General features: G+C 36.3%; 1 protein-coding gene across 1 annotated transcript; it reads right to left on the bottom strand.

The window, feature by feature from the left end:
* Positions 1-7442: 7442 nt before the first annotated feature.
* On the bottom strand, positions 7443-7940 carry LOC112093526 (uncharacterized mitochondrial protein AtMg00810-like). Its single transcript, XM_024172183.1, has one exon. It carries the CDS (start codon positions 7938-7940, stop codon positions 7443-7445), a length of 498 nt encoding a protein of 165 aa, XP_024027951.1.
* Between the last annotated feature and the right edge of the window lie 3221 nt (positions 7941-11161).

Raw genomic sequence — 11161 nt, 5'->3', positions numbered from 1 at the left:
ATGCCTGCTCTCTATTCCTTGGACTTGCTGGGACTGCTTGCCTCTGGTTTGATCTGCTTTCTCCTGAAAACGCCAGATTCCCAGGTTATGAACTATAGAAAAGAAATGAGGAAGGTCTTAACTGATATCTTAGTATGGATATGAAAGAAGTGTAATCCTTTCCCTACTTGTATATAGAATGTACTCGAGTTTCGACGAATGCTGTAATGTCGAGGCAAATATGACATTAGAGAAATACCACTTTTAGAGATTTGGAATTAGTATACACCACTTCGCTAGTTTATGCATAGAATTTTATGTACGGATGGATAGTTTAGACGACAGATTTGGTAGTCAGAATTGCAACTGGGCCTACTTCCGTTGCGATGGTCAATCATATGAGAGAAAAAAATGTCTATATGAAGTTGGACCACGACAAAGGCGCAGTCTATGCGCCATAAAATGAGTTTTTGAGTGTGCGGTTTTTGACGTGCTGTTGTTGACAAGATGAAGGTAATAGAATCTTAAATATAATGCTACTGGCAGTGTTATCTTTAAGCTCCATCTTGATATGATTTTCATATTGAATAAATTAATACATGGATACATTGCTTGGTATGACTATTGCATAAACTAATACGAAAGGAAAATTTCATATTATGGAATTAACGACTCATTTTTAGTGTATTAATTGATTTAAAATTTATGTCGGGTTGCACACAACTCAGGGTCAGAGTCAGATCAACGGAGGGACATCGTCAGAACCCATCATTGTTCAAAATTGAGGGACACATTGAAAATTATATTTTTTAACAATTGCATTTTGACCTAATTTTAAAAAAATCACATTTTGCCTGTAAAATTTTTAAACAACTATATTTTGACCTTGGAATTTAAAAAAAATTAAATTTTGACCCCTAAAATTTTTGATAAATTACATTGTAATCCCAAATATTTTTGCAGATTTTCATTTTGACATCAAATTTTTAATAGTTTACATTTTGATTCCTTATACAATATATTATGAGACCAAACACTATATTATATTATAACACTACACAATACACTTTGCCATAAAATTGACACGCATTCTTTGTTAATAGGATCTGATAGCTGACTGAATTATATCTTGATTTGATGTTTTTTCATTCTGCCTATGTACTACGCCAACGTTTTACATTTATTGAAATTCTCCCCCAACGTTTGCTTGCATTACGATGTCGATTTTAACGCGACTTTCTTCCCAGTCATCTATACACGGAAAAAATAACTTCAGTTTTTGTCATTCCATTGAGGGACCGGGTATTGAATAAAAACTAACCTTTTTTTTTAGTACCCTCCATCATCCAATCTAAGGATGATTAGGATTGGATTGGATGATTAATTCAGCTAATTTAATCCAATGTGTTGCATTCATTCAATCAATCCGTATAGGATTGGATTGGATGATTAGATTGGGTTGGGCTTTTATGAATTCTTACACCTTCTTCAAAATGATAAATCCGTATATTTTTAAGGTACCATTTAGGCCATATTTAGTTCGTGGATTTGAATTTTTAATTTGAATTTAGATGTGATTTTATGTGAGAGCTTTTAACTGTAGTAGAAAAAATTAGATATGATTTTTATGAGAGTTTTTAATTATAACAAAATTAGAATTGAAAATTCGAATTGGTAAAATGAACGGTGTCTTAGTTTTCCATCAATCATTTATCACTCAATTTAAAATAAAAATCGTCTCATTCACGAAAAAAAAATAAATTTTCTATCATAGCACACATACAATATTGTCTAAATAAAACAACAAACAATTAGAAATTTCCATAAAGTGATGTATGTGTATGTATAAGTTATTATATAAACAAGTATCCATTGAACCGATTTGGTTCATGTTAGATTTTCAAAATTCAAATGCAAATATCTAATCTTGGATAAGTAAAAACACCATCAAAATGCAAATCAACAATCTTTGGATATTCATCCATTTAGATGGTTTGGATTGGATTGACTGGATCGATTGAATGATTGAAAATTTTACTCACCTTAAATTGTTACGACAGTCACAATCTTTAATCAAAAGGTGTCTTTTCATGAACTCTACCAACTGTTATGTTAAGACATATATGATAATTAGTAGTCATTTAATTCTGATCGTTTGATTTAATTAGAGATGTCAAAAGGGTCGTACTGGCCTTCTAACCCCAAGCTCGTGGCAGACTTGGGCCGTGTCTGGCATGGCCCTGCACAGTGCAGGGCCGGGCCTGAGGAGAAACCCTCAGGCCCGCCCCTGGCCCTAAAATGCAAATCAACAATCTTTGGATATTCATCTATTTAGATGGTTGAGATTGAATTGATTGGATCGATTAATGATTGAAAATTTTACTCACCTCAAATTGTTACAACGGCCACAATCTTTAATCAAAATGTGTCTTTTCATGAACTCTACCAACTGTTGTGTTAAGACATATATGATAATTAATAGTCATTTAATTCTGACCGTTTGATTTAACTAGAGATGTCAAAAGGGTCGTGCCGGGCCGGCATGGCCCTTCTAACCCCAGGCCTGGGCCGTGCTTGGCATGGCCCTGCACAATGCAGGGTCGTGCTAGGGTCGGGCCTGAGGAGAAACCCTCAGGCCTAGCACTGGCCCTCGGCCCTAGTCCATAAGGGCCAGGGCGGGCCCGGGCCCAGGCCCTCCACGGGCCGGCCCAGGCCCTTCACGGGTCGTCCCTGGCCCTTTTAATTGTTTTTTGCAATATTTAATTAAAAAAAAAGAAAATATATCATATGCCCCCAAAAGATTTGATTTTATTGAATTGAGATAATACGAATAAGTACATATAAATGACTACCTCGTTAAAAACCTTGTCAAGTAAAACTCATGAGGAGATCGGGACAAAACCTTAGCGAAAGAAAAAGGAATGTAGTATTCTAGGATAAGTAAACTACAAAACCTGAGTGCGTTATGTCTAAACTCAATCTTAACCTAATTTTCTTAATGGACTTGAGTTTCACTTATGATTAACAATTTTTTTTAGGATTTTTTTATAATTTCAAATTTGATGACAAAAAAAAAAGTAATATGTCATATGCCCCAAAAAAAATGTGATTTTATTGAAATAATATGAATAATTACAAGAAAATGATTGGTTGACTGGACGACATAGGTTGGCCAGTTGGCCCTAAAATGCCTCAAACCTCATTACAATTTCATGTTGCGGGCTTGGCCCTTCGCGTGCATAGGCCTTGGCGGGCCTGGGCCGTGCTTGGATTGCAGGCCTCAAACATGAGGCTCTATCCAGGCCCTTCTAGCGTGTCGGGCCGGGCCATCCCACAATAGTATAGGGCTGGGCAGTGCTGAATTGACCATTGTAGCGAGTTGGGCCCGGCCGTCTATGGACGACCCAACCCAATTGACACCTCTAGATTTAACTATTTAATCAACAATTTAGATTAAATATATAGATATTCAAATCTGACCATTAGATCATAATCGATGGTATCAATGGTCCAGATTAAATCTGAAAAGGTCTTTCTTGGTTCATTGCAACGATTCGTACATGCGCGCCTAAAAGCGTCCTAAACACTCACGCCTCGTTCGCGTTCGTGGATTCGAGTTTTCAATTCGAGTTGAGATGTGACATTTTCGGAGAGTTTTTAACTATTGCAGAAAAAGTTAGATGTGACATTTTCTGAGAGCTTTTAACTGTAAAAACCTAAAACTAAAAACTCAAATCAATAAAATGAACGAAATCTTAATCGGTAATAGTATACACTCGCTACCCACAAGTTCTTTCATGTTATATACATTTTCATATAAAACACTTATCTTCCTTTTACATTTCTCATGTGAAATTTATGGCTTTTAAAACTTTCCATAAATATCAGTCTCTCCAACATTATTGACGCATCAAGGATGATGAAGAGCTTATCTTTTTTTGTATGGGAAGAATATCTAGTCATCATAATCTAATTCGGTTTGGAATCGGTTTTGAAACTGTTTGATACTAACCACCGATTGAAAATATCATCTATATATATCCCTTTCAAAATGCTATTCTCCCTTTGAATAAGATCAATTGTACTTTGTTTCTAGCGGGTACCGCACTCTGTTTTTACTTTTATATTTTGGAGATTCAACTTAAACTTATACCTAATTACAAGTTGGACAAATTTCTGATTTTTGTTGTGATGGAGATAACAAGTATTGTTGAATCAAATTATCTCTCAATTGCAACCAAAAACTAATTTGCATATATTGTGATATGTGCTAACCTTGTGCTTTTATTCTTTCCATGTTTTTCCCCTTTCCCCTCAATCAAGTTCGGAAATGAGAGAGAAAAAACAAGAGGGTTCTACATATGCAGATGTTCAAAAGATGTCACAGCTATCACCCAGCAAACACAGCAAACAGATAAACAAGGTAAATTCTTACCAAATGTGATATTCCCTGTAACATTGTTTAAACAAAAACAAATCTTTTTACTCTTAGCTGTAACCAAAATGCAACACTATTAGTTACAATCATACAGTTAAGGTCGGCTATAAAAACTTAACTAGATTAGCCGTAACCAAAATGCAACACTATTAGTTACAATCAAAATTTTTCCCCTTTTTGAGTTTGTTCTGCACATCAACATTTCAAACTTGATATTGAACTCTTTCTCTTTGTTCTTTTTTCAATTTTTTTCAAAATTACCTTGTCACATCTCAGTGAATGATAGAAGTAGAGTTGATAGCCATGCACAGGCAAGCAGATAGAGATCGTGATCAGCATAAATATATATGACAAAATATTTTCCAAAACACGCTACTGACAAAACTTGTCATATATAGGTTAGATATCAAAATAATTAAATTTGATGGTTTGAACATTCTTGATAAAGCTTTGTAAAAGAAATGCATTTTCGCTTGTCTGTTGCAGAGTATGTTAATCCAACACCAAAAACACAACATTATTCATTTTCATCATCGTCAAGGGTATTATCTCAACAGACCAGTTCTTATTTTAGAAATTTTTTCAAAAATCTGTATTTGATCTCACGGTGTACTCTGCCATGAACTGTGCAAAAGACGATGATTTGTTCTCAAGCAATCTTGTCGGAGAATCATATTCCTCAATAAGCCCTGCATGAAAAATGAAGAGACAGTGATCAGAACAATTAAAAAATAAAATGGTAACTTAAGAAGTGGAATAAAGTCATATGGCCGTTGAATACTAACCGAGACTAAGAAGCAAAACCATGTCACTGTCAACAACGGAAGTTATGCGATGAGCAATGGTAACTTAATACATGAGATTAAATTAAGGCTTAAGCCAATAATAAATAAATTTAATAAATTAAAATCATGCACCGCTGGCATTATATTTTATTATTATAGCTATCATATGATTTTATTAAACTTATAGCTTTACTAATCGAGTTTTCAGTTTTAATGTGCAGTGCAACTAGCTCGATGTGGGAACTCAATGTGTTAAACTTATGAAGAAAAAATGATATTTATTATGATTATTTGATATGATATTTTACCTCTATTATGATTGATTTAATCATGAATTATTATTTTGTATTTTTATTATATGGTTTTATGTAAATGTGTTGAGGACTTAGTTACTATTTTGAGTTTTTATGAGAGAATGCTATGTTAGCAAATTGAGTGACCTTTAGGCACCTAATTGAAGAAAAAAAATAAAGACTTTAGAGCTGATTTTATGAGGTTAGGATAAATGTTAGAGGCTTAGAAAAATCTAGACACTTGTCCTACGATAAGATCACTTGACTTTTACTTGATCTGTATCATGTTTAGACTTCATTTTTGGGTCTATTTCAGCAAAAAAAGCCTAGAACTCTAACCATAACATTCTCCTCTCTCTTCTCACTCCATTTCTCGCCCAAAACACAGAATCAAACCTAGGTTTTCAAGAGAGAATGAGCTAAAAACTCAACCAGCCCATTTCAACTCGTTTTCAACCTAGAACCAAAAATAACTACCAAGGTTTTGAGCTTTTATTCACTTGGAAACACGTTTTTCTTTAAGGTAACTTCTTTCTTATGTTAGAAACTAAGATTTTAGAGATTAAGATGTTGAAATCCTACTTGAGATCAGATTTATTATGTGGCTTATCATGCATGTTGGTTGTAGACCCTTAAAAATGAGTTTCTTGATGTTTTGGTTCAAATATTAGTTTCTGGGTGAAATTAACGATTTTAGCTTGATATTATTGATGATTATTTGAAGATAAACTCTTATTAGGATGAAGATTCATGTATTTGAGAGTGGTCTTTGAAGATTAAGATCTGCATGCTAGGTATTTGATGAAATGTTCAAATATAAGTCCTCTGTACAGCCTATGTAGATTCTATTTTTGTTCTATATATACTTATGATTTTGACAGATCTTATATTTTTCAAACTAACCAAAAACAACCCGAAATTCTGATTGAAGTATAATTTCCTGTAACGCCCCCAATGCTAAACCGGTCTAAGGCCGAATTTAGCGAGGTGGTCCTACTTAAAACATACTTTCTATACTTAAAACAATGTCATTTTTAAGATGCGAAAACTTGTGGTTGAAGTCATCACAAAATTTTCATAAAGGTTTTTGAACAAAATGAGTCAGTGCGCAAAATGATTACAACCACAAATCTTAGACATTAAATAGTTATTCAAAAGCGACATAGTAACAAAAAAAAAAAAAAACATTTTAGGCCCATCTATTATTTGGAAGTACATATAAGTAAGATGCGAGATGTAGGACTTGGAGTACTTAGCCAACCTTAGAAATCATTTTTTTACTCTTCGGTAACAACAACATCATCTGCATCATAAGGTAAAACTAATGATCAAAAACTCAGTAAATAGATTTCAAATAAAGTAAGTATCTAAAATCTCCGTGGCTGAAATCTCTTTGTTAAATATTGTTCATACACTTTTAAAGTCGGATTGAATGAAAAACTCTGAGATATATTATTGCACTGAGATAAAACGTACATAAATAGGCTTGAGAAGCCTTTGACTTAAAGCTAACCCTAAAACTAATCTCTTATCTAGTGGCTATAACATAGCTTATTTAAAACTTAAAAAACTAACTTAACTAACTTCCTAAGCTAATAATCTGAAATTACGTAACTACCCCACCAGAATAATAAATAAAATCAGGGCTAATTACTAATGCTAGATTCTCGGTGCCAACACTCCCCCTCAAGCTTGGCTGTAGATATTGATGAGTCCAAGCTTGTTTGTTAGAAACTCGAAAGTTTGTCGTGGTAACCCTTTAGTGAGAATATATGCTACTCGTTGACCAGTCGGAACATACACTATGTTGATCACTCTTGTTTCTAACTTTTCCTTGATAAAATGTCTGTCCACTTCCACGTGTTTAGTCCTATCATGATGAACCGGATTGTGTGCTATGTTGATGGTGACTTTATTGTCACAGTAAAGTTATGCTGGAAACTCACTTTAGACCTTTAGCTCCTCTAGCAACCTCTTTATCCAGATAATCTCACATATCTCGTGTGCCATAGCTCTATACTCGGCTTCTGCGCTGCTTCTTGCAACAATGGCTTGTTTCTTGCTACGCCAGGTCATTAAGTTCCCCCACAACAAGGTGCAATAACCGGATGTGGACTTCATGTCTTCGACTGAGCCTACCCAGTCAGCGTCGGTAAAGACTTCAAGCTTCATCTTGTCATGCTTTCTAAAGAATAGTCCTTTCCCTGGTGTTCTCTTTAAGTACCTGAGTATTCTATACACGGCCTCAAGATGCCCTCTACATGGTGAGTGCATGTATTGGCTGACTAAACTAACTACGAACGCGATGTCTAGCCTTGTATGAGAGAGGTAGATCAGTTTACCAACCAAACATTGGTATCTTCCTTTGTCCACAGGATCTCCTCCACCCAGTTTTGCTTGATTTCCTGAATCCACTGGTGTCTCTGCCGGTTTGCAGCCAAGCATACCTGTCTCCTTTAATAAATCTAGTACATACTTCCTTTGCGACACAGAAATTCATTTTGGCTCTTAGCAATCTCCATTCCCAAAAAATATCTGAGTGGTCCAAGATATTTGAGCTCTAATTCCTTTGCCATAATCCTCTTTAGTTCCTCAATTTCTCCAGAATTGTCACCTGTAAGAATTATGTCATCTACATACACTATTAAAACTGTGATCTACCCATCTAGTGTATGTTTGACAAACAGAGTGTGATCCGTTTGTCCCTGTGTATATCCATGGCCCTTAACTACCCTTGAAAAATGATCAAACCATGCTCGTGGTGATTGTTGTAGGCCGTACAATGACTTCTTTAATATGTAAACTGCTCGGTTTTTTTTTGTGATGATTAAATCCCGGTGGTAAATCCATGTACACCTCTTCTTCTAGTTCGCCATTTAAAAAAGCGTTTTTCACATCGAGTTGATACAGTGGCCAGTCTAAATTTGCTACGAGAAATAGCAACATTCGGATTGAGTTGAGCTTGGCGACTGGAGCAAAAGTCTCTGTGTAGTTTATACCATAAGTCTATGTAAATCCTTTTGCTACCAAGTGTGCTTTGTACCTTTCTACCTCACCATCTGGTTTGTATTTTACCGTGAACACCCATTTGCATCCAATGGTGCTTTATCCTTAAGGGAGTTCAACCAAGTTCCAAGTACCGTTCTTCTCAAGTGCTTGCATTTCTTCCATAACTGCCTTTTTCCAGGCCGGATCAGCAAGAGCATCTTCTATAGACCTGAGCATATCAATACTAGACATTTTTGTGGTAAAGGCACGGAATGAGGGAGATAAATTGTTATATGACACAAATTTAGCGATGGGATATAATATGCATGACCTAACACCTTTTCTATGAGCAATTGGAACATTTAGACTGTCAAAAATAGAATTTTCATTTGGAGAATTTTCTGAATTACCTGGAGGACTCAGAGATAAATGAGTCTCTATCACCGGTTCAGTTTCTTGGTAGTGGATAGGATTCATGTTTTCCTTATTTCCTTGATTCAGTTTTTTCTGAGAATAAACCAAGAGCTCTTGTTGGGTGTGCCTGACCGAGTCTCCCCCTGTTCCTAAGACTGATTTTTCCTGTTGTAACACTGGTAGGGAACACAGTTTTTCAGATGGTACAATTTCTTCTATTGGTAAGGCAATTGTTTCCCAGAACTGAGCTTCTATTTCCCCATTCTCCCCCTAAAGCGAAGAGGGTGAGAAATATGATTTGTCTTCAAAGAAAGTGACAGCCCTTGACACATAGAATTTTCTGGTTATAGGAGAATAGCATCGATATCCTTTCTGTGTTGGAGAGTAGCCAAGAAACATTGTTTTTATGGCTCGGGGTTCTAGCTTACTCTGGTTCACAGAGTGGTTATGAACAAAGGCTGTACATCCAAAGGTTTTGAGTGGCAGATTGTTAAGGGTATGGAGGTGTGGATAGGCCTTGGTAAGAACTGAAATTGGAGATTGGAAATTTAAGGTACGGCTGGGAACACGGTTAATGAGAAAGGTGGCAGTAAGGATGGCATCACCCCATAGGTACGTAGGCATATTCATGGTAAACATGAGGGCACGAGCCACGTCTAGGAGGTGCCGATTTTTCCTTTCTGAGACACCATTTTGTTGTGGTGTCTCAATGCACGAACTTTGGTGAATGATGCCATTTGTGATTAAGTATTCCCTTAGGATGGACTGAAAATATTCTTTTCCATTATCAGTTCTTAATACACGGATTTTGGTTTGAAATTGGTTTTGATTCATGTCGTGGAAGTTTTTGAATATTTGACATGTTTCAGATTTTTCTTTCATCAAGTAAACCCAGCTAGCCCGTGTATGATCATCTATAATTGTGACAAACCATCTCTTTTCAGACATTGTGGTTACTCTAGAGGGTCCCCATACATCACTATGAATTAAACCAAATGGAATAAAAGGCATATATGGTCTAGGATAGTATGGAACACGAATGTGTTTTGCAAGTTGACAAACATCACATTGAAATGAATGCAAATTTTTATTTCTGAATAACGTTGGAAACAAATGCTTTACTAGACACATGCGCTTGCCCTAACTCGGAATTCTCTTCTTCAAGGAAATAAAGTCCGTCATGAAGTATAGCACTGCCAATCGTCTTCCCCGGTGATAGCTCCTGAAATTGACACGAGGATGGAGAAAAATTAGCAACACAATTGTTATCCCTAGTGAGCTTGCTTATGGACAGAAGATTGCATTTTAAGGCAGGGACATTTAAAACCGAATTGAGGATTAATTGTTTTAACACCCTAATTGATCCTATTCCAGCTATGGTTGACAAAGATCCATCTGCAATTTTTATTTTAGAATTACCAGGACAAGGGGTATAAGAGCAAAAGAATTGAGATACACCTGTCATATGATCTGAGGCCCCTAAATCGATGATCTAAGGTTCCTTAATTTTTATGGAAGCACTAAGGGCTGAAAGGAAGTTACCAGATTGGGCCAGTAAATGGGACCCGACATTTGGGCTGGATTGAGGTGTTTGAAGACTCGATTGGTTGAGGAGACGATAGAGATGCTCAAGTTGTTCCTTGTTGAATTGGATATTGTTGTTTGCAGTCTTAACTTATGTTGAAGCACTGGTTGTTCTATCACCACAGGTTGCAGCTTGGAATCCTCTTCCTTCATTCGATTTTCTTGGTGTCTAGTTGGCTGGTTTACCATGAATTTTCCAGCAAGTGTCTCTTGTGTGTCCCAACCGATTGCAATGATCACACCACGGCCTCTCTCTTCGTGCATTTCTGAACTCACTGTTTGTTCTATTTTGCTGTGAAGGACCCCTTGTAGCAAGTGCAGAACTTTCAGGGGTTTGATTCAGCAAACCTTGCTGATTTGATTGGCTATCACTCATCATAACCTTTTGCCTACTTTCTTCTCTATAAACGTCTGAAAAAGCCTCTTCAGCGGAAGGAAAGGGTTCTCTACTTAAAACTTGGCCTCTCACCTCATTGAGTTCTTTGTTGAGGCCTGCCAGGAAGTCGAATACACGCTCATTGTCAATGAGGAGTCGCTGGTTCACGCTGCACTCTGGACACCCTAAATTTGCCACAAGGAATAAATCCAGTTCTTGCCAAATATTCTGCAATTCTGTGAAATATTGTGTGACGGTTTGAGTTCTTTGCTTCATCTCTTTCATTCTTGAGCGGAGTCCGAAT

The sequence above is a fragment of the Morus notabilis genome, unplaced genomic scaffold (assembly GCF_000414095.1).
Source record: "Morus notabilis unplaced genomic scaffold, ASM41409v2 Scaffold62, whole genome shotgun sequence".
Classification (NCBI taxonomy): domain Eukaryota; kingdom Viridiplantae; phylum Streptophyta; class Magnoliopsida; order Rosales; family Moraceae; genus Morus; species Morus notabilis.
This window is presented reverse-complemented; position numbering and strand designations above follow the sequence as displayed.

Excerpts from the sequence above, each read along its gene's own strand:
- LOC112093526 (XM_024172183.1), bottom strand. The coding sequence starts at position 7,940 with ATGCTTGGCTGCAAACCGGCAGAGACACCAGTGGATTCAGGAAATCAA.